We start from the raw sequence: 24,885 nt of genomic DNA, 5'->3' as shown, positions 1-24,885 counted from the left end.
TTACATCATCGCACAACAGTAGTAATGCTTTACAATAACTTTGCTATTACATCAATAAACAAACAGAATATTATGTATTTTCTAATGGTAGTAATAAAAGTAGATGTACAGAAATAATGAAATTTTTTTATTTGGCCAAAGTAAAGATATAAGACAGCATCATGCAAGCCTACCTTTTGAAGATCTTGCTGTGTTGTGTATTTCTGGCACAAGCTGACTTTACTCTCAATAAACTGGGTGATCAGTTTGTGAGCAACAAGTGAAGATGATGGGGCTGCCTCATCTGTGGAAAACAGTACATATTTAAAATCAAATTCAACCAATGTGCTCTCAAATTACGATTTTACTGAATTTCCCTGTACTTCGAGAACCTGTAGTATACAATGATCCAACAATAATAATAATAATAATAATAATAATAATAATAATAATAATAATAATAATAATACTTTGTTTTATATAGCGCCTTTCATAAAGGATTAGCACAAAGCGCTTAACAAAGCAAGGGAAGACAAGTAAAATAGCAATAAAACAAACTCATTACCTATAGAGAACTGGATACAAACTACTAACAAAAAACAAAAAACAAACAAAAAAAAGAAAATCAAAAACAAAGAATCTAAGAGAATGCCAATTTAAATAAATGTGTTTTAAGGCAAGATTTAAAAACAGACAGGGACTCAGAAACTTGAATCTCGAGCGGCAGTGAGTTCCACAGGCTTGGTGCGTAGGACAAGAAAGCCCTATTGCCCACTGCATCGGCGGACCGCAGAGTGCAATGGCTGCTAAGACAAAAAGGCAATGTTTGAAACAGGAGCACAACCAAGAAGATTTGTACGTACCATCCAGGAGTGTGTAAACCTTTATATCCAGTATCTTCTTGCCTGGTTTGCCATTAAACTGAACTCCATCTGTACAGGGATAAAATAAAGTTATTGGCCTGGGTTTGTGTCGAATTGACATTATTTTGTGCACACGTGACCTGTTGCAGGCTTACCACAGTCATCAAGATGCCAACATTATAGCATTCAAATATCAAAATGATAAAATCTTAAAAGAAACTAAATACATTTTAATTACAAATGTTTCGGCTTTTTCAACGTCTTCAACATATTATTTTGAAGTTCTAATGCTAAAGTAAAAAAGACAGAATCAGCAGAGATTCAAAAACAATGGTTTCTGTCATGTCTACTGCAGGTACCCACCAACTGGTTCTCCAAATATCAGTTCAAGTTCAAGGGAGCCATTGAGAAAGGTGAAGACGGCTCTCTCATCCAGCCATTCAGAAAGTGTCCATTCTGCCAAACTGAAAAGGGGTAAATATGTGATGAATGTGAGTGAAACCATTTAAACTACTCTGGATAGTACAAACCCTCTTTTTTGAAAGCTCATTACATTACTACAATTCAAAGTTTTAAGGAAAGTCCTTCTAAATAATGAAATGCAATGCAAAAAGTACTAACTAACCTGCTGAGCTCTTGAATTGACATTTCCAACTGCCTTTTTTTCTCCTGCAGCTTACAAAGTTTACTCTTCATGTTCTTTTGTTCAGAATATAAATTCAACTGTTCTCTGAAAAACACAAGGTTGGGAAAATATTTTAGTTTGCTTATTTTTTTTTAAATTGCATTATAAATCATGTATAAATTCAACCATTCACAGTACTGTTGGAAGGTTTGTTCTTTCCTTGGGCTGAAGAATTCTATCCTAATCTTTTATGAGTTTGAAAAAGCATGCTAGATCTGCCTGGTTTACGCAACAACTTACTCTTAAGTGGACTGTTGTCAAAATATTTATATTCATGTAACTTTAAATTGATCTGAGGGGGAGGGATGCAGTACAGGGATGAATTAGCTATTACTGGATAAGCATCAATGGGCTGAATGGCCATCTCCAATTAATAACTTTTCTTATGTTCACCAAAAAATAATTAAAAAGCACTGGCATCCCACTGGAAAAAAAAAAAGGATTAAACTGAAACTTACCTTTCAATATTTGCCTCGTGTGTCTTTAAATGTTCAAATTCTAGAAATTAAGAAAATGTATTTAGTATTATTGTGGAAAACACAAAATCAGAAAACTCACTTCATAGTTAGTCAGACAGAAACCTTGCTTTTACACAAATGTACCATGTCAAGTTTGTGATGTTACAGAAAATGTCTTTCATAACGTCTAGTACACAAACTGAAAAAACTAAAATTGAATTCCCCTATGTTACAATCAACCCTTAATTTCTAAAATATCACTAAAAGGCATTTAGGATATAAGGAATATTAAGATGTCTAAATGCTGATCTACATATTCCGCACAAAGACTAGCCTATGTAATGGGGCTATTTTGACAGCTATACTTGTGGATGTCTCCATTAAAAAGTAATTGAATCACATCCAGTTGCATTACTTACCTTCTTCCATGGCTTTCACAGCAAGTTCCAGCTCAGAAATACTGTGGTCATCATCTTCCACCTCAAATAAATCCATGTTTGTAGCTTCTAAAAAGAAAGACAAAACATCTTTGCTTGCCTAATTGTTGTTTATTCCCTCATGTAGCATGACACAGTGAATAATGAGCTTGTCTATGCTGTAGTTGAACATTACAACAGTCTATCAATATAAATACTAATTCAAATAGTTACAGTACTTATGGCCAAATTAAACAAACGAGGACAATAAAGCAGACTGAAATAAAGTTCAAGGTAATTTACCCTTTACCAGCTACCATAAAATGCAAAGACTGTTGTTCAATACTGAAAGTACTGTACATATTTTCTTTTCCCATTTGCATTTCTAATATAATAGGTGACATACTCTGGTGCTTTAATGTACAGCAATACAGTGTTCCCTGCTGGCACCTAGACATTAAAACGTAATTTAACCGTTAATTAATTATATGTATTTCATTACGAGTTAAATGTGACTTGCATTCTGCGTCTTTTTTTTTGTGTCTGTATTTGGGGGGGTGACTTGAATTCAGGGGCGACTTAAATTTGAGTAAACATGGTATAATTATATATATCATTAGTAAAAATCAAGGGAGGTAGGTTGCAAACTGGTGGCAATAAAGATTAAGCAGCATATTGCAAATGTGTTATAAAAATGCTCCATTTACCAGCTTCCAGAGAACTCATACATTCATCCAGGTCAGAAAGTAATTTGTCAGTCATGGTAATCTTGTCTTCCAATTTCTTCTGTTCAGACTACAGACACAGTAATGAATATACTTAGAAAAAAATATATAAACAAAGATGTACAAATTGCATAAAATAGACATTGCATAAAACATGATAAAAAAATAAGACTAAATGATACATCGAATCCTTCTCTACAAAAAATAAAGGTGTGTATGAATTGCATAAAATATGATAAAAAAAAGAAAGACTAAATGATAAACTTTAGTTTTACTCTACAAAAAACAAAACAAGTCAGTGGGAGCTAAATCGTTTCTTACTTGTGCAGACTGCAGCAGCTTGGAATACAGGCCAACCTTTCTTTCGTGAGACAACATTTTAGATTTCCTTCTGAAATCTGACTTCCTTTCATTCAGCATCGATCCTAGGCTTCTCAACTAGATGGGACAAAATAGTATCAGTAACAAAGACAGCCATTTCAGAAAATGCATGCATCGTTATTTCAATATTTCCAGGTCAAATCAAACATGAGTTTTGCTAAACACTAAAACAAACCTACAACTCTCTCCTACAACCCAAGCAATCATGAAAGTGTTAATTTAATTTAATTGAAGCAGGTAATAACTAGGACAGGTATTTTTTTGGGTGCAACAAAAACAAAGCATCCTAGGGGGCATGGCATCTCTAATGAAACATTTTGAAAAGTGAAACTGATATTTCTGGAGGAAAACAAAATACAGTACAGCTATGTACCAACTGTAAATTGGGGAACAATTTGGCAAATGTCAATTGGACATCACCTTTATTTAAATCTTTATTTAGAGAATTATAGAATACACCTGCGTACCAAGACAATAGTCAAAGCATGTACTCTGGATAAAACAAATGTGACAATTAAACATTCTTTTTTAATGGAATTTTAAAAAAATCTAAGAATTCAGATATGTACTAAATGTTAAGACAATAAAATGTGTAGTCTCCACTCCATACAAAAGAAAAATGTTACATGACCTCAATATGGTAGCCATATTAGGTCAGAGGTCAATGTCATTGGGTATAGAGTATAATGTCAGTACCTTTATGTGTTAGGTCTTTAATGTCCGGAAACTAAAAAGTCATATGACCAAATAGGTAGATAGTATCTTAGATTAAAAGGTGAAAGTTGTTGGCACCATACCTCAAGTTTTAATATTAAAAGGAATAAACATGAATGCATGGACCAGGTATTTGTCTACAGGTGTTATGGAGCTCTTAATAAGAGTAAACTAAAGTGTACCTGTTCTTCAGAATACGTTTTCACCATCTTCCAAAGAGGTTCATTTAAACTCCTCAGACTTTTCTCCTGATCACAATTTTGTTTCTTTAACCTTAAAAAAAAAAAAAAAGATTTTCAAAAGGTAACACTTTGACAATGACAAACTAGAAGCTTTTTAAGTAAGCCATACACTACATGGTGGCTAAGATCTTTAACGGCATTAACTGCTGTGTGGTCTCAGTTTTTTCTCTAATCAATGTGGTTCTTTGTTCACAAGATAGAAACTTAAACTTACTTCTCAATGGTTTCATACAGGGCTTGGCAGTCTTCCTCATAAACCTTAAGTTGTGGCCGATAAATATACATCTCATTTAGCCAATCCTCAGGTGTAGGGGCTGCATCGGCTGCAAACTGAAATACGAAAAGAGTAATTGGTGTCAAGCTTCAATTAATAGACATGCTGACCATGAGGTGCTTCAAGTTTTAACAAATTCACATTATGCTCCACTCATCATAAAAATCATTTAAAGAGTAGGGTAGCTGCTGTGCCAGGCACGATACAGAAAAAAACTGTTTCAAGTCTTACTTTGGGGGGAAGCTGGCTCTGTCTAGGTCTCTGGATAAGGATATTGACCCCAAGGACCTGTAAAAACTCTTTAACTGTGATACTGCCATCCAGACATTTCTGAAATAAAGAGAAGACGCTTACTAGGAAGCTAAGAAACTTTATAAAAACAATGTGTACACATCCATTTAATACTCTCATTTAAAAGAGAAGAAATTCATGACATAGAACTACATTTTAAGCAGCAGTGCTTTTACTGTCATCCATAACTATCAAAAAGTAATTCTGGCAAACAAAAGTATTCCACAAATCTTAGCTATTTTGCAGTCCCATTAGTTACATATGTCCCAAATGTGCATTATTTAAAAGAAACATGTTACAGCACAAATTTATTTTTTTAACACCATACCTGGTACTACTTTAGATTAACACTAGAAGTGCTGGAATTTCAAACTACTTAGAAGCGCCAAACCTGTCATTTTAACCGGTAGCTTTTTAAACAGCTGTAATATGACAATGGAAAGCAAACAATCATACAAAACTCAAACGTTTTATTTATAAACATCAAATCAAACATTTGCATCGCAGAAACACCATATTTAAATGGAAAACAAAACAAACTATTTTTCAAAAAGAGCAGTACATTTCACATTTCACTAGTAACTACTTTGTAACGGGTCTTTGTACATACAAAATTGTATAAACATTTTATTTGTTTGTAAAAATAACATCAAAAGGGTCTTTTTATCTTCAAAAATGGTATATAAATGCACTACAAAACATAAATAACTATAAAATACAATAAACTATTAACATAACATTTATTTAGCCTATATACCTGGTAGCTTTCTAACCTCTACAGTCCACACACAATACACGCTTCTCCACTTTCCCTGAGCATTTACCGCACACTGCCCTTCCACAACCGACGTAGACATCCAAAGTTTTGTTGTCGTTGCATTTTGCAACCTGGCATTGCTTCCTCTTGCGTGTGGGTGCAGCGGCTGCAGCACTGCCAGAAGGTGCATCTATCTCTGCCCTTTTCTGATCCATATGTGCTTGCCGAAGCTCCGTGGCTAACTGCAAGATGAAGTCCCTCCTGTTACAGTTTTCCCTGGTACATCCCTTGTTCAAAACACACACATTGATGGCTGCCAGGTCCAAAATGTTAAAATACAGCCACAAGCCACAGACAAGATCCGCCTTTGACTGAATACTGTTGTGCCATCTGGTCCAGCACATCCACACCGAACTTTGTGGCATTGTAGTCTCAGGCTTTTTTTGTTTAGTGCATAGAGCTGAGAATAATCACCGTTTTGTTCTTCTTGCACTTGTAAACACTGATCGTGGCACAGCTGCAGTGCCTGAACAGTGTAGTCGAGTGCAAGGGTGCTCGCAAGCCTGGAGCTGAAGGGGGTAGTTCGCATCTTGCCTTATTTACAGTTCCTTTCCTACCAGGGTGTTTTTTTTTTTCTTCAATTCTCTGGCCAAATACATTTGATGAATAAATATTTATTGAAATAACCGATTAAAATGACTTGCTTAATTATCAATTTCTTGCGAATATGCAGCTCAAACAGCGTTTATTTATGACTTATTTAGGAAAAGTCACAAACGGGCATGCACATTACATTCTGGAACGCAGAGTAATTTCAATTTTAAAACCAAAAACAGTGAAATTGACCAGCTTGGCTTTTCTAGTGTTAAAGGAAACTCAGTTGCCATGCTTTTATCTTGGGTTATCTGTTTGCATTTGTATTATATCTCACCTCACCAGTATCTTCTGGGTCAAAGTTTGTTACTCGCTGAAAGCGTGTCAGTCAATAGGGGAAGCAGCTGATTGGTTATGAACAAGAATAAAATGTCAGTGAAGGGGTGGGGACAATTTCACTCTCCAGGAAGTACAAGACCATTAAAAAGCATGACTTCCAAATAGTTATTTTTAACCTAATGTAGCACCAGATATGTTTTGAAATGAAAATACACGTGTGCTATAACATGTGTTTCTTTCAAAACTGCATATTTGAGACCCAAGTGCATTGTGAAGAAATGTTATTAATCATGACCATTCTTATATTGACTTCAAAAAGTTATTACCTCTCTTAAATTGTGTTCATACCGATCACCATTTAGAAACTGGGACTCCATCTGACTGTATCTCTGTTCTGAGAAGTAACAAACAAACAAAAAATTAATAAAAATCAGCTAATATTCCGGACTGCAAAAATGTTGCATTTCAATAGGGGTAATCCAAGTTAAAGTGATAGGACTGTGACCTCTTTTAGAAGTGCAAATCTTATGAAAGATGCCGTTCCTTGAACACACCAAGAAACCGCATCTTTATGAACTCCACTTCTTTGGACCAAATACTATTACCAAATTTTCCACTGTATATTGCAAAACAAGAAATGTTTTTCATAAAATATTTATAAATATAACGCATGAGAAGGTACGATCATATAAATCACATCACATATACAGGAATTACTTTAAGAACATAAGAAAGGTTACAAACGACAGGAGGCCATTTGGCCCATCTTGCTCGTTTGGTTGTTAGTAGCTTATTGATCCCAGAATCTCATCAAGTAGCTTCTTGAAGGATTCCAGGACCCCAGGACCCCCTTGTAGATGAAACTTGAGTAGACAGAGGCTTTTAAATTAATTTAAGTATAGTTGTATTTACCACTTAAGTCACCGAAGGTACTATCACATTTGGTGAAGTTCAGTGTGTTGCTGCTAGAATTGGTGCTGTCCAAGGTCTTAGCCAGCATGCTTGGTGGATTTTCTGCTGCGATACCTTCTCCATTGCTGTCCCACTGGCTTGTATACTTTGTCACCTATAACAGAAAAAGAATAAACAGTTAAGTTTAAAACAATTGTTATAAAAGAACAAGCTGAAACATTTGTCTAATGAGGAAAACATACTACACAAAGTATATGCACAGCTTAAATTTAAAATATGGTACAAATAGCATTACAATTTACAATAGAATACAAAAACCATGTGTAATATTAACAAGAATTTTTTATTCATATAAATAAATAATTCTCAATTCCCTTCCAAGTTCAGAATTAGAATGGTAGCGCCATAAAGCAAACACAAGAGGAATCACTTCAAGAAGTACGTTTTACTAATTCAAGCGAAAGAGGTGTACAGATGTACATTTGCTAAATGCCTTTAAGAGAAGTTGAACTGAGTTCACCGCACTACCATTTTGTTTTGGACGGCACATATACTCATTTTGTGTTTTCTTTGCATTTTATGGTTTTACTTCAACTGCTCAGAGGTGTGTCAGCCACAAACTGGCCTCAGTGTTGCTTCTCTATCAGTCTGCAGTACTTCTATTTTAACTTCATGTTACCAGTAAATCATATACCTGATGCTTTATTATATTATATTATATATATACACACACACACACAGTATGTATATATATATATATATATATATATATATATATATATATATATATATATATATATATATATATATATATATATATATATATGAAAATCATGCACGGCATCAGAAAACTAAGAATGTTGCCATAATACGATAATATAAAATGTGTCTGTCTAAATAATCTTTTTTTTTTTTTATATGCGTGTTCATGCGCAGACCACTCCATTCTTTGTGCTATGTTCGAGTCACGCTGCGTTAGCTCTGCATGACTAGTCTGGCACTTAAAACAGTACCAGGCTCTCTGAGTGACGATGCAGCCACACGTGGGTTGTGGAGCTCAAGTCATGCTGTATTCAAGTAGCATGACAGTCTGCGACTGTGCACGGTCGTTAGCTCATACTGATTTAATTTTGTTTGCACCTTTAGAGTGCCCCATAATGCATTGCGCACCAACCAAGGCAGGCAGGCTAGGCTTTTCACTGGGTCCTAGTGCCACCCAAAAGTACTGGCTTGTGGTATATGAATAAATTACTGAGAAACAAACAAATAAATAAATAAATAAATAAATAATCAATGGCATATTTTCTCAAATTAATAAATCAATACCCGGGTAGTAAAATTGGACCCGGGTTTGTGTCGGGTAATTTAAATCCCAACGGGTACCCAGTTTTCGGGTACCAGTGCCGGCCTCTATCTAATGTTACATTCATACAGTCTCACTGCATGACCTTTTGGGAAACCCATGGCATGCCACTGATATATATATATGTATGCTTTTTAAAACAGACATACCTGTTCTCTGTTTGAAGACACCCCATCTTGGCTCCTCCTTTTCTCAGTACTCTCAATTAACATTTTATCCTCACTGCTATCTTCTGGCAATGGTCTTTTCTGGCCTCTTGTTCCCACTGGTTCTGGGCAGTCAAAGAATAAATCCTCTGTGTTACTCTTTTTTTGAAGTTCCTCCATAGGCTTGGTCTCATCATAACAGCTTGTTGGAAATTCACTGTTCAAGCTTTCAGCTGAATCCATCTCGTCATTAAATTCTGGAAGTATTTCTTCATGTAGGTTTTCCACTAAAGAAAATGTACTTTGTGGCCTAGATGCATCTTCTAGAGCTCCCAAACCAGCTGTTTTAGAGAGATGTTTTCCAAAGAGATGGTAGCCTGTTAACTTAGTCGGATTACTGCCATCCAAAAAGCCTTCAGACGAATGTGGTCTCTTTTTATTCGGCAGCTTAGGACGGAAAACTCCAAGTGATACCCGTTTCGTTTGAGGCGTTTCTTTGCTGAAGTTTACTGGGGTAGTCATATTCCTAGTTTGATCTCCAAGAACAAAACTGCTTTCCAATGGCTGGTCCCTAGGCTCTTCAGGTGCTTCTTCCATTAACTCACTTTTGTCAGCAAAGCTTTTATTCTCATTTCGACAGCTTTTGTTAGATAATGCATCTTCATTCTTGCGATCTGTGTTTTCAGGTTTTAACTCTATTACCTGCAAAGGCAAAGGGGCTGTATGACTAGACATTTCCTTCTCTGGACATTCTTCATAAATCTTTCGAATGCTTTTAAGCTTTGAATGGATATCAGCAAGACTCCTCCTCCTAGCTTTTGTGGCCACTAGTAGAGGCTCTTCTCCTGTAAATATAGATTCTTCGCAGGAAGATGTTTTCTGCATTGATTTATTTCCATCACTTTCCACCATTGGTGGCTGGTGGGGTGCATGCTCATCATCATTTCCCATGTTTAAGTTTTCACTTGCCTTATCCACATGAACAGTTTCAGTAAGTTCTTTATTTAGTGTCTGACACCTGAAACTTTCAGTGTTTTCCAAAGGAATAGTATTCAAGCTGTTTAACTCAGTGGTTGGAGCTGTACAGATTATTTTTACTTCCCTTTCAGAATCAAATTCATGTTCTGGAAATCTGAAAGAAACACTCTTTCTCTTGAGTTTTGCAGTTTGATTACTGACATGAGCAGCATCTATCTTGTCTTTAGAATCCACAACTTCTGCCTCTTGCTTCTCAGGGTCAAAATATTTTTTTTTATTGTTTAGATGTGCACTGTTATCATTACTGCCACCAATACCACGGTTTGCACTCATGTTTTCCCCTCCAGAGAAAACAATGTTTTGCTCATTAGAAGCAGTCAATACTGATTCTCTCACATTCTTAGTGGTCTGCAGATCTTTGCTGTCGATTGCTACTGTATTGCTTCTGGTTATATCCATATCATCCTGTTCAGATGAAAATACTACAGTCCTATTATCAGAAGATGATGCAACACTGTATATACCTCGAGTCTCCATAGGAAGCTGGTCATCTATACAGACAGTATGGCTTCTGGTCATTTCCATTTCATTTTCAGTCTTTTTGTTCTGGGAAATCCAATTTATCTGCAGGGAACTTGCTCTTCCAGGCTTATTTGGCATAATTAAGTTCTGTTTTGCACTGGCCTCAAAGCTGCTACCATCAACAGCAACTGTGTGACTTTTAGTAATTTCCATATCATTCTCTTCCCCTGAAAACACTACGGTTTTATCTGATGGATGGGATGCTAAACCAGCACTTTTCCTAGAGATCCCCATTCCTAGTTCACAATTTAAATCAATAGTTTTGTAGTCAATTGCAACAGTTTTGCTTCTTGTTATTTCCATGTCTTCTTGCTCATCAGACAACAAAACAGCACTAAGGTCACTTTTACACAAAGACAGAGTAGAATCTAACACAGTCGTTTCTTTGTTTGAAGCTTGTAAGTTGCTCTTGCTGTCAATAGCTACTGTATGACTTTTAGTCATGTCCATATCATCATTTTCCTCTGCAAACATAACAGTTCTATCTGCAGGAAGAGAACATATACCAGCCACACCTTTTCGAGATTTTCTCGTCCCAAAAAGTGGATTAACAGTCTCTAAATTTTTGCAGTCTATCTTTTCTTTACTGGAGGACTCTGAAAGGCCCCTGCTGTCAATAGCCGCTGTATGGCTTTTAGTCATGTCCATATCATCATGTTCCTCTGCAAACATAACAGTTCTATCTGCAGGAAGAGAACATATACCAGCCACACCTTTTCGAGATTTTCTCGTCCCAAAAAGTGGATTAACAGTCTCTAAATTTTTGCAGTCTATCTTTTCTTTACTGGAGGACTCTGAAAGGCCCCTGCTGTCAATAGCCGCTGTATGGCTTTTAGTCATGTCCATATCATCATGTTCCTCTGCAAACATAACAGTTTTATCTGCAGGAAGAAAAAATAAACCAGTCATACTTTTTTTAGGCTTCCCGGTGACCCCCATTTGTGGATTAACAGCCTCTATATTCTTGTAGTCCATCTTGCCTCCACTTGAAGTTTGTAAAAGGCCCCTGCTGTCTATAGCCACTGTATGGCATTTAGTCATGTCCATATCATCCAGTTCTTCAGAAAACACAACTGTTTTATCAGTGGGAAGTGACATTACTGGGGCACCAACACTTCTACTGGTCCATGTAATTGGATTGCTAACTGCCTCAACATCCTTGTAATCAATTGCAACTGTCTGGCTTCTTGTCATTTCCATGTCATCCTGTTCCTCAGCGAACATAACAGTTTTACCTGCAGGAAGAGAAAATAAACCACCCACACTTTTCCGAGGTTTTCTACAGATCTCCATTAGTGGATTAACTGCTTCCATATTCTTGCAGTCCATCTTAGCTCCAGTTGAAGTTTGCAAAAGACTTGTGCTATCAATAGCCATGGTATGACATTTAGTCATGTCCATATCATCCAGTTCTTCAGAAAACACAACTGTTTTATTAATAGGTATGGTCCCAGGAGTACCTCTTTTGCTGGGGCTCACTGCTAGAACATTTACTGCTTCTATATTTTTGTAGTCTATTGCAACAGTCTGGCTTCTTGTCATTTCCATGTCATCTTGTTCATCACAGACTAAAGCACTGTTTTGGCCACTTTTAGACATAGACTTAGATTCTGAAAAGACTCCTGAAGCTTGCATAAAGTGCTTTCTGTCAATAGCCACTGTATGGCTTTTAGTCATGTCCATATCATCATGTTTCTCTGTAAACACTACAGTTTTAACCACAGGAAAAGTTAAACCAGCCACACTTCTCCTTGATTTTCTGGTGAACTCCTTTAGTGGATTAACTGCCTCAATAGTCTTGTAGTCAATAGCAACTGTTAAGCTTTTAGTCATGTCCATGTCATCCTGTTCCTCAGTGAACATAACAGTTTTATCTGCAGGAAGTGAAAATAAACCACCCACACTTTTCCGAGGTTTTCTAGGGATCCCCATTAGTGGATTAACTGCCTCCATATTCTTGCAGTCCATCTTACCTCCATTTGACGTTTGCAAAAGACTTCTGCTATCAATAGCCACGGTATGACTTTTAGTCATGTCCATATCATCCAGTTCTTCAGAAAACACAACGGTTTTATCAGTGGGAAGTGACATTACTGGGGCACCAACACTTCTACTGGTCCATGTAATTGGATTGCTAACTGCCTCAACATCCTTGTAATCAATTGCAACTGTCTGGCTTCTTGTCATTTCCATATCATCTTGTTCATCTCTAAAGACAACAGTTTTATCACCAGGAATAGAACATAAGCCAGACACGCTTTTTCTAGATGTTCTTGTGCTCTCCATTTGTTGATTATTTGCCTCAATATCCTTGTAGTCAATTGCAACTATCTGGCTTTTTGTCATTTCCATATCATCTTGCTCATCAGGTTGGGAGTAGTGAGTAGTGATGCTCTTTGACAGATTCAGACCAAGTTCAGACCTTTCTGTACGATTCTCTACAGTACTGCTTGTCTTTAGAGATTTTCCAGATTCACAGCAGATTTCCCTACCAGTCCCAAACACTCTTTGTCCAGTCATGTTATGTTGTAGACTCTGACTATCTATTGCAACTGTGTGACTTCTAGTCATATCCATATTGTCATCTCCAGCAAACACAATAGTTTGATCTTTAGGGAAAAGGAATGAAGAACCAGGTACACTTTCAGACAATGCCTGGTTAACAGACTTTTTACTAACAGTGCTACTCCTTTTTAGTTCCTGGTCAGTGGGAAATAATGACATACTTGGTTGTAGACTGCATGGTCTTTGATGTCCAGTAAAATCCTCTTGTTGACCAGTTAACTGTCTCATAAAGTTGTCGTCAATTGCAGCAGTGTGGCTTTTGGTAATCTCCATATCCAGCTCCTCAAACAAAACATTCCTTTTTTCTGGAAAGAAGTTTACGCCTAAACTATCAGTGTTAGTTGGCAAAGAACTATTAGCATTGTTCACCCACGGTTTGTCCAAGTCAAAACCGAACATCTCTGTACTTGCAGCAAAACTGTTTTCTTTAGCAGTCGTGGATTTACCCGCATTAAGTCTGGAAAGAAAATCCTTAAAGTCTACTTTTCCAACTTTTAATGAAGGAGGATTTGGCTGAATTACTGGCAGATTATCAATTGGTCCATTTAAATTTACAGATGCACTTTGTCCATTAGGGTTAATGCTTGACAGGAACCCTGTAAACTGAGATTTGTTTTCTGCAAGGGCTTTCCCAGAGAGCGCTTGATCTTCAGAACTACTATAAGGTGTACCTGCCTGCCTTCTTCCAGACAGATTATCCTCCTCACTTGTCTTTACACCTGAAATTAACGTTCTGAAATCCAACTTGACGGAAGTAGAAGCTCTACTTTTCCTTTTATCATAATTTTCATCAGTGAGAACGGTGTGGCTACGAGTCACATTCATGTCTTCATTGTTATCACTGGAAAATACAATTGTCTTGTCTCCCATGGTTCTTTGCAAGTTGAATTGATCATTGCAGTTTTTCTGATTGGGAAAAAAAAAAAACTTAGAAAAGTACACAAACACAAACACCAAGACAAAACCTTGCAGTAGTATAGTATGAGGGCTGATGTTAAATAATGATTTTTGTATGATTTTTTAACATTATTATTATTATTACTACTACTATTGTAGCGGTGGTTATTCACATGTAAAAACATATACTATATAAAACACATACACATAAATTTACAAACGAGGAGGAGGCTATTCGGACCATCACAGGTTTTAGGAGCCAACTGATCTCAAAACTTTGTCATGTTGGTTCCAAGTGGTCTCAACATGAAAAGGTAACCCTTTCCATACCTTCACAACTCTGTATGTGAAGAGGTTGAAGTAATATGCTACCACCCTCAATAATATTTACAATATATGCATTAAAATTACATGTTGCTGGCTGGATCATTAATTTTATTAAAGAAATGTGGTCTACTCATGATACAGATCATCATGTGTTGGAATGCTAATTTTTATAAACACATTTTTCACAAAAATATCAAGAACTATAAGGACATTCAATCTGTTTGCATTCCCATTTCTACTAAATATAATGGCATCCAATCTTTACTAATGTGAAATGGGGTTACAGTATACTAAGTTTTTTTAAATATAAATGAACACATGCAATATTAACATGTAATCAATTAGAGTACAAAAACCATCACATGTTCCATATTTAAACCAATATTTGGAAGCAAATGTATTATTGCATTTGAAATATCTTCATATCCTCAAAAGCAAATGAAGAACCAAAAGATTCTCAGCAACATAAAAGTGGACCAGTAAGAACATTAAAAAGCAAAATAAGAGTCAAGTAAATTAGCACTATGTCTAACAGAAGTCTCCAAGTTCAAATAATACTGGTTTTCACAGGACTCAATACAAAATGTTTTACCTCAAACTTTTGCAGTGTAACTGGGTTGGAATCACAAATAAAGGCTTCCATGTCTGGGGAAAAAAAAAATAATTCAATATGCTAGCTCATGCAACCTTAAAATACATGCAGTCTTTACAGATAGTGAGGGTGTCAACAGCTACAATATTGAGCACAAAGTAACTATAATTTGTACTGTAATGCTGAATTATATCACCATTTATTCACAGGTCTTCATTCACCCACAGAAAATGTTAGTTAAATAAATACTTACCACTTGTCTGACGGTGCACATTCTGATTTTTTGTTATCCTAGAGTGACAAAAGTACTTAGTTAATTGAGTATTCTTTATACAAAAAAGTATATATATATATATATATATATATATATATATATATATATATATATAATAAATAAATAAATAAATAAAAAGAGAGGGAGAGAGATTTAAAATTGGATTTTGTACTTACTTTAATTGTTCATCTGTTTTTTTTGCTGGAATGTGAGAGAGAAAATAAGCTGTCTTTAGTGCAATTATAAAATCCTCTTAACAGCTGAAGGACCATGTCCTTAAAAAAAATAAATAAATAAATAAATAAATAAATAAATAAATAAATAAATAAAATATTGTGGCAAGGTGGGGAAATGGAGGGAAAAGTGTGAGTGGTGGTTGGCAGGGGAAAAGAATGCTGCCTTAGTGAGTCCTTGCCTGGAATGTGGCTGAGGCATAAATTGGGTAATTGGCGATCAATTAAGCCTCATCCCCATGGTATAAAAGCAGGATTTGTTCTCAGTATGGGGGTGGACTGCCAGGGAGCTGGGAACAGAAAGGAATGCTGTGTGTTTTGACCACTGAAGGCTTTGCCCAGCCTGGTCAAATTAAAAAGAATGGTTTTGTTGGGAAAACCATCCCAACCCTTCAGTTAAGGAACTTGTGTTTAGTCTAGGTCTCCAATTGGAGACAGGCTTGTGTTTTATTTATTTTTATTTAGTAGTCGCCAATTTTATTAATTTTTTAATTTTTAATTTTTTTGTTGTTTTCTCCCCAATTATTTTTGTTGAATAAAAGTGTGCAACCATGCTGAAACTTACAGTTCCTGTGTGTGTGTCGCTAATTGAAGGGTGCAAACCAGCGTGGGCTGGGACGCTTTGCCACAAATATATATAAATAAAGAAATAAAGAAATTACACACACACACACACACACACATATCTTATACATGTAGATAAATGACTTTTTGCAATTAAACTGGCTTGCCATATCCTTTTTTTGATACTCCAAATTTCAAAATAAGGAAGCAACAATAACAGTTCTAGCTGCAGAATGTAGATAAACCAAATAGCACATCAAACGATATAAAGCTGATTATGCAAATTCCATTTGATGCTTATACTGTTATTTATGAGGCACTATAGTGAGAAATGGACAGGTTTCCACATACTTTGTATGTGTGGTAAACATTCAGTAAATAATGGTTTATTTAATTGTTTACCTGCATTAAGCCTGGAAAGAAAATCCTTAAAGTCCACTTTTCCAGTTTTGGATGAAGAAGGATTTTCATTACTGGTTGGATTTTCATTAATGAGAACGGTGTGGCTGTAGGTCATATCCATGTCTTCATTATCATCACCGGAAAACACAATTGTCCTGTCACCCGTGGTTCTCTCGATGTTGACTTGTTCATTGTAGTTTTCCTGAAAAACATAGGAACACAACCCTTCAAGATTCTTAACCACTCAATGATCCACATTTTTAAAAATGACATGTAAAATAAATTAGAAAGATTGTATTAATTAGTATTAACAAATTACACGTGCTGTGCTATATACATTAAAAACAATCAAAAAGACTTTGGAAGATTTTCCAGTTTATAATTAATGAAATAACTAGTCAGAAAGAAAATAAGTTATTCAATGAATTCTGCAAAGGAATGCCCACAGTAGTAATGTTTATAAAAGCTCCATTATTTATACGTTTAGTGCTTTGACAATTCTGTGTTTACATCAGTTGCTTCCCCATCAACAGGGATTGCATAAAGAATACACAACCACAACGAATACAGAAGTTGTGTGATAGATAATATCTTGGAATGCTGGGAAGTGAATTTATATATTTAATCATTTCTTGACAATGTATTTCTGTTTAATTTCAAGCTACTAAGATCTGTTACAAATGAATAACTAAAATAGATGCTTTGCTTAAACCTTAGGCTTGCCAAATCAACCAGCAAGCACACACACACACACACAACTTCAGTATATAACTTCAACCAATGTTACACAAAATATCTTACCCCAAACTGTTGCTGGGAAACCTGGATGGGAGCATGAAGCAATGTTTCCATACCTAAAAGAATAAAAAAAAAACCAATTATTACAATTCATATTTCTGCCAGTAATCGTGTTGTGCAAGTCAAAAAATGCTGTTACAATTTGGATGAATGTGAGATTTTGTATCCTAGAAGTGCACAAATTAACCTTTAAAAGGTAACCATTTACATTACGGCACAAATTGCCATTTTTTCCAGACTGAATCACATAACTAAGGGCAGCGTTGTCAGGAACCACTAATGGCTAGTTTCAAACACCTAGATTAACACTAATCGTGGACTACCTAATGTTATTTTAAGTGTGGATGTTCCTAAAGCATTTGAGGCCAGAAGAATTAACGTTCAACAGGGGTCAATTAGCAGTAGCAGTACTGCAAGCATATATTTTTTAATTCTAGTATATCCCTTTCTGAATCCACTGATCATTGGAAATCGGCACCGATCAATAACAAAATACCATAATCTGCTTTTCAATATAATTAATCAACAATTATTATTATTTATTATTATCTGCCATTTGTAATGACTCCACTGTAGCCAAGCTGCAGTGTAGTAAACATGCCGTGTTGATTCCAATACATATCAAATTCAAAGTCACAGTCCCAAATCTTTGATGCGACAGACCCACAGTTTTCATCTCCAATCCACACTCTGTTTAATGTATTATTTTTTTGATGTTGGTATTGGTAACAATATGAACATATGTTCTGTTTATGCATAACCACCATTTGTATGCTTGGGGCTTTTCAATTATTCATCATCTGCCTTTCTTTTGTTATTTGTTTAATTTTGCAGACGCCTTTATCCAAGGCGACTTACAGAGACTAGGGTGTGTTAACTATGCATCAGCTGCAGTCACTTACGTCTCACCCGAAAGACAGAGCACAAGGAGGTTAACTGACTTGCTCAAGGTCACACAGTGAGTCAGTAAGTGAGCCGGGATTTGAACCCGGGACCTCCTGGTTACAAGCCCTTTTCTTTAACCACGACCACACAGACTCCTATGGACCTTTGTATCAGGTACTAAAGGTTATACATAATAAACAGGCTTGCATACATGTGAAATCTACAGAAGTATGTTGTGTTTATGTTTTTGACACAAGTATGTTGAATGCACATTATTATTTAGTTTCTTTGCAGTCTTATTGTAGCATTTTTATGTACCAAAATATTTCTAAATAAAAATGGTTTTCAATGTAAGCTTGTCTTTAATAATAATAATAATAATAATAATAATAATAAAAACACTACCTTTACCAATGCAGTTCTGAATACTTTAAACCTACCCCAACTACTGAGTGGCAGCAAATCCCTACGTTTCTATTGGAAGTATGTGCCTGTGACTAAGCTTTCGTTGTGGAAGTCAGCAAAGAAAAGATGGTACAACTTAAATGTGCAAACACTGTCGAATTACGATATATTGTGCCAGAAAAAAAAACAAAAAAACGGCCAAGACTTTGGAAAATAACCGAAAACAATGTCATACACTATATAAAAGCAAAAAACTCAAATCGCTCAAAATAAGCATCGAAAAATGAAATTTATAAAACAGAAGCCCTAAATATCGGTAACCTGATTCAGGCCAGATAAACACACCACAACAACACCACCACCAACACCACACCACACCACACAATCTGTGCATCCCTTGTGTTATATAAATCCTCATTTTAACTTTAAAGAAGACTTACCACTAATCTGTCGTTTCACATCTTGAACAGCGTCCATCCTACACAATGAAGAAGTTTGTTTTAATTTTACAAAAGTGTGTACAGATTAAATTTCAGAAATGATCATATTAATAATTCAACTGGATGCAAACAGATTACAATCTTACACTTTTACTACTGCAGCTCACGTGTACACATTGTTTTACCAACCTTTAACTAACTTTAACCGAACATACGTTGTCCTCCAAAGCCGCTTGCTTTTTTACACTCGCCATGCAGCCACCCGGAGCTACAGCTTACAGGCAAGCCCGCAGGCACCCGGCCAAACCACAGGGGTCGCTGGTGCGCGGTGAGCCGAGGACACCCTGGCCGACATAACCCTCCCTCCCCTGGGTAGCGCCGCCCCCTGGGAGCTCCTCGGTCGGCAAAGGAGTAGCCTGGACTCGAAACGGCGACTTCCACACTATAGGGCGCATCCTGCACACAACGCGAGTGCTTTTACTGGATGCGCCACTCGGGAGAGCCCCTTGTAAATATAAATATTAACTTTGAAATAATTACTGATCCTAAACAATAACAAACACACTCTTACAATAACGTGTGTGCATTAGCAATTGTGGCGATATCTGCCCAACGTTCAGAATTCAAAAAAAGTTCAATGAAGAACAAATCAAACAAATATGTATCTGATAAAGAAGTCTCCAAGGTTAGAAAAAAAAAAAATGGATCAAAAGCATCAGTTACCCATGGTGTGCAGATTTTTGTTTGTTTCACAACATTTAAAAAAAATGGTTGAACTTGCTGTTGAGTGATGTTTGGTTAATTATTCAAAATAACCCTAGCAATAATCAATAGATAATCATTACATGCAGCAGTACTACCTAGTAACAAATGTTTCTTCAGTTTACTATATAATTAGAATAACTTGCCATATATTGCTGGGAACTCTAATGTGGAGTTAGTTACCATAACAAATGTGAACTTCATGAACAAATTATCTATTTTCAATTTTGTTTGTACTTACTTCTGCTGCTCCCCTTCCACTTCCTTTGCTGAAATATGAGAGAGAACTTTGTGACATTTTAATTACCCCATTCTATAATGTAACAGTTGTTTTCCCTATCAGTGTTAAAACAGAGTCAAACATATGCATACAGCTCAAATTCTTACACATGGTGAACTTTTTTTCACCCACTGGGGTTAAAGAAAAACTAATGCTGTAGGTTTGCTGTCTGTAAAAGCAGAATATGGACAATATCTAAAATCTAAAACACCTGTTAACAAAATTATAAGATTACCTGCATTATTCAAAAGTGTTATCTCTGTAGCATCTTTCTCAAACACCCTGGAAATTAAATCAACAATATTTCACACATTGGAATTGTTTCAGGGTTTTTCATACAGTAATGCTTTACTCTACTTTACAAGTGGTTGATTTATTATTATTATTATTATTATTATTATTATTATTAATGCAGTTTGCTAAGGAATTACAGACCAAATTCAAAGTTATCAAAATGTCAATTAATATGAAAAATACATTATTTGTTAATCTCTTACTTTACACCTGTGGTCTCAGCAAAGCTGACTCTCCGAGATTTGCGCTGTTTTTTTTCAACTGGCTTTGTTGGACACTCCTAAAAACACACACATAAATATACATATATACATTATATATTATAATATATTATATATATATATATATATAAAATCAATAATGCTTTGCAAATGTAAAATAATTTGATACTGGCCCCTAAACTTGCAAATTCATTAGCATTAGAAAAGCAAGCAATATGTGCAGTTAGACATATATATATATATATATATATATATATATATATACATAGACTATATATACAGTGCCTTGCGAAAGTATTCGGCCCCCTTGAACTTTGCGACCTTTTGCCACATTTCAGGCTTCAAACAAAGATATGAAACTGTAATTTTTTGTGAAGAATCAACAACAAGTGGGACACAATCATGAAGTGGAACGAAATTTATTGGATATTTCAAACTTTTTTAACAAATAAAAAACTGAAAAATTGGGCGTGCAAAATTATTCAGCCCCTTTACTTTCAGTGCAGCAAACTCTCTCCAGAAGTTCAGTGAGGATCTCTGAATGATCCAATGTTGACCTAAATGACTAATGATGATAAATAGAATCCACCTGTGTGTAATCAAGTCTCCGTATAAATGCACCTGCACTGTGATAGTCTCAGAGGTCCGTTTAAAGCGCAGAGAGCATCATGAAGAACAAGGAACACACCAGGCAGGTCCGAGATACTGTTGTGGAGAAGTTTAAAGACGGATTTGGATACAAAAAGATTTCCCAAGCTTTAAACATCCCAAGGAGCACTGTGCAAGCGATAATATTGAAATGGAAGGAGTATCAGACCACTGCAAATCTACCAAGACCTGGCCGTCCCTCTAAACTTTCAGCTCATACAAGGAGAAGACTGATCAGAGATGCAGCCAAGAGGCCCATGATCACTCTGGATGAACTGCAGAGATCTACAGCTGAGGTGGGAGACTCTGTCCATAGGACAACAATCAGTCGTATACTGCACAAATCTGGCCTTTATGGAAGAGTGGCAAGAAGAAAGCCATTTCTTAAAGATATCCATAAAAAGTGTCGTTTACAGTTTGCCACAAGCCACCTGGGAGACACACCAAACATGTGGAAGAAGGTGCTCTGGTCAGATGAAACCAAAATCGAACTTTTTGGCAACAATGCAAAACGTTATGTTTGGCGTAAAAGCAACACAGCTCATCACCCTGAACACACCATCCCCACTGTCAAACATGGTGGTGGCAGCATCATGGTTTGGGCCTGCTTTTCTTCAGCAGGGACAGGGAAGATGGTTAAAATTGATGGGAAGATGGATGGAGCCAAATACAGGACCATTCTGGAAGAAAACCTGATGGAGTCTGCAAAAGACCTGAGACTGGGACGGAGATTTGTCTTCCAACAAGACAATGATCCAAAACATAAAGCAAAATCTACAATGGAATGGTTCACAAATAAACATATCCAGGTGTTAGAATGGCCAAGTCAAAGTCCAGACCTGAATCCAATCGAGAATCTGTGGAAAGAACTGAAAACTGCTGTTCACAAATGCTCTCCATCCAACCTCACTGAGCTCGAGCTGTTTTGCAAGGAGGAATGGGCAAAAATTTCAGTCTCTCGATGTGCAAAACTGATAGAGACATACCCCAAGCGACTTACAGCTGTAATCGCAGCAAAAGGTGGCGCTACAAAGTATTAACTTAAGGGGGCTGAATAATTTTGCACGCCCAATTTTTCAGTTTTTTATTTGTTAAAAAAGTTTGAAATATCCAATAAATTTCGTTCCACTTCATGATTGTGTCCCACTTGTTGTTGATTCTTCACAAAAAATTACAGTTTCATATCTTTATGTTTGAAGCCTGAAATGTGGCAAAAGGTCGCAAAGTTCAAGGGGGCCGAATACTTTCGCAAGGCACTGTATATAATATTTGTATAAAAAAGGCCCTGTAGATAAAGCATTTAGATCCGCTTAGATCAAATAAATAGGCTCCTTCGTCTAGTTCTTAGTTTCACTTCCGTTCTGCAGATTGCAGATTCTCATTTATAATTACATTTAGAAAATTGGAGATGTTAACTTTCATTACTGAAATATTACCTTAACTTTGTCATTGATAGGCCCAATAGACGTAAGGGGACTCCGAGGTGCCTTCAATATCTAAAACATAGGGAAAATTATATGTTTACATGTAAATTGCAGACATTTTGAACACAGCATAAATATTGGAACTAGACATTGTACATTATTTTTTTTTTTGCTCTTACTCAAGTCGGAAACTATATTTTTTAAATGTACATGTCCTGGGGCATAAATCAGCCTGGGGCATGGCACTAAATCAATTTCACTAATCTCCTCACCAAGAACAATTTACAGTATGTTTGAGAAAAATCTTTTAACACTGTAAAATCTATATTTGAATTAAGTTATTTGACAAATAAATACACTTACTGATGAGATCCTCCTCTTTGGTTTCAGTTCAGTCTGACCACTGCATAACACAATTGAATGACGAGATTAAATTATACAATTATTCACTTAAAATAAACTTGGTATTAATACATACGATCCAAAGATAAGCAATTACAATATTGAAAACAAACAGCCTATCTGGATTATGGTCCTGTGTTATTAGTATCCTGGATTTGTTTCATTATGCAAGTATTTGGCAGCTTGGATTGTGGGATGTGGTCAATTTTGAAGATGTTTTCTTTGAAATCGTATATTGATTATGTACAGATATCAGAGCTCTGGAAATATTGATTTTGTAGTAACCAAGTTTCATCATTAGATAATCAGTTCAAGTTAACCTTGGGCCTATCACCAACTATGCTACCCAGCTCCTGGTCCAGGCCCTGGTACTCTCCCGCCTAGACTACTGCAACTCCCTCCTGGCTGGCCTCCCTGTGTCCACCACCCGTCTGCTCCAGCTCATCCAGAACTCTGCTGCCCGCCTGGTGTTCTCTCTGCCTCGCTTCGCCCACGCTACTCCACTACTCCGCTCGCTCCACTGGCTCCCGATCACCGCTCGCATCCAGTTCAAGACTCTTGTACTAGCCTACAGATGCTTTGACCAGACTGCACCCAGGTACCTCCAGACCCTCATCTCTCCCTACACCCCCACTCGACCTCTCCGCTCCGCCTGCACTAGAAGACTAGCTCTACCTCCGCTACGCTCCCCTGCCTCCAGAGCCCGCTCCTTCTCCACCCTTGCTCCCCAGTGGTGGAATGACCTTCCTACAGATGTCAGGACTGCCCAGTCCCTGACCACATTCCGGCGCCTCCTTAAGACTCACCTCTTCAAACAGCACCTGTAGAACTCCTCTGTTTGTATCCTGGGACACTATCACCCTTCATGTAAATGTGCTTTATTTTGCTCTTATCTGCCCCCTATTTTACTGCATTTAATCCTGTACTTCAGAATACTGTAATCTGCCAAGTGTTTAACCTGTAGTACTTTGTATTTAATCATATCCTGATGTAACTATCACTATTTAATCATATCCTGATGTAACTATCACTATTATCTGCTGTATTATTGAATTGTGGTTTGTCACACTTGTACTTGCTTGAACAAAAGTTATTGTATTTCTTGCTCTTATTGTATTACTTGTATTGTAACACTTGAAATGTATTTGCTTACGATTGTAAGTCGCCCTGGATAAGGGCGTCTGCTAATAAATAAATAATAATAAATAAATAATAATAATATCAGGCAAATTTGTAGCAATATTAGGAAGTAATATCAAGAAGCATTTTCAAAGTCAATATATTAAATTGGAATTTAAAAAAAATACTTTTCATTTTGTACAGATCCAGGGTCCTCCATTTGTGCATGAAGATACCTGCTGAAAAAATATTTTACAAAAATGAATTATTAAAGAAATGATTGTACAAATATGCAAAACCAGAATATCACCAGCATGGTCTGCTTTGCACTTCTGATTACAGATGTACTGTAGTGTCAGAATGTTTGTTAGATTCTCAGACTTCATTAGTATTTCTAAAAGATTGGACGTTACATGATATGAATTAAATACTACACTATACAGCAACAGCCACGACCTCACTGTAAAAAACAGACCTAAGAAATATCGCCAACCTTTGGAGAAAATAAATAAATAAAAATTACTTTTTAAAAAAAACATAATATTGTAATGAACCACCAAGGCTGTCACACACAAAAAATACGAACACCTTCATCATTCATGCTGCATGCACCCAAGTTACGATTTTTGCAGCAGGAGATGCAGCTTTACGAAA

General features: G+C 36.3%; 1 protein-coding gene across 4 annotated transcripts in view; it reads right to left on the bottom strand.

Annotated features, from left to right (window-relative positions):
* LOC117416944 (kinetochore scaffold 1-like) overlaps positions 1-24,885 on the bottom strand; it is a 28,327-nt gene that overhangs the window by 2,669 nt on the left and 773 nt on the right. For 2 of the 4 annotated variants that reach the window (XM_058991393.1, XM_058991391.1), the window contains exons 2-27: positions 24,420-24,467; positions 23,074-23,113; positions 22,723-22,782; positions 20,621-20,697; positions 20,359-20,405; positions 20,085-20,112; positions 19,082-19,119; positions 17,355-17,407; positions 16,554-16,755; positions 15,531-15,555; positions 15,334-15,371; positions 15,081-15,133; positions 9,143-14,170; positions 7,631-7,784; positions 7,045-7,112; positions 4,969-5,067; positions 4,678-4,793; positions 4,404-4,494; positions 3,448-3,564; positions 3,109-3,196; positions 2,405-2,491; positions 1,986-2,025; positions 1,468-1,572; positions 1,206-1,306; positions 843-911; positions 174-283 (exon numbers count right to left, since the gene is read on the bottom strand). In XM_058991393.1, the coding sequence (XP_058847376.1) occupies positions 174-283; positions 843-911; positions 1,206-1,306; positions 1,468-1,572; positions 1,986-2,025; positions 2,405-2,491; positions 3,109-3,196; positions 3,448-3,564; positions 4,404-4,494; positions 4,678-4,793; positions 4,969-5,067; positions 7,045-7,112; positions 7,631-7,784; positions 9,143-14,170; positions 15,081-15,133; positions 15,334-15,371; positions 15,531-15,555; positions 16,554-16,755; positions 17,355-17,407; positions 19,082-19,119; positions 20,085-20,112; positions 20,359-20,405; positions 20,621-20,697; positions 22,723-22,782; positions 23,074-23,113; positions 24,420-24,451 (6,966 nt within the window). In that variant the 5' untranslated portion in view covers positions 24,452-24,467. Of the gene's footprint in view, positions 1-173; positions 284-842; positions 912-1,205; positions 1,307-1,467; positions 1,573-1,985; positions 2,026-2,404; positions 2,492-3,108; positions 3,197-3,447; positions 3,565-4,403; positions 4,495-4,677; positions 4,794-4,968; positions 5,068-7,044; positions 7,113-7,630; positions 7,785-9,142; positions 14,171-15,080; positions 15,134-15,333; positions 15,372-15,530; positions 15,556-16,553; positions 16,756-17,354; positions 17,408-19,081; positions 19,120-20,084; positions 20,113-20,358; positions 20,406-20,620; positions 20,698-22,722; positions 22,783-23,073; positions 23,114-24,419; positions 24,471-24,885 lie in introns of all 4 variants that reach the window. The other 2 variants (XM_058991392.1, XM_058991390.1) reach the window with 1 other exon arrangement.

Source organism: Acipenser ruthenus, chromosome 18, assembly GCF_902713425.1.
Source record: "Acipenser ruthenus chromosome 18, fAciRut3.2 maternal haplotype, whole genome shotgun sequence".
Lineage (NCBI taxonomy): Eukaryota > Metazoa > Chordata > Actinopteri > Acipenseriformes > Acipenseridae > Acipenser > Acipenser ruthenus.
Note: the sequence above shows the minus strand (reverse complement) of the source record. Positions and strands in the feature narration are given on the sequence as shown.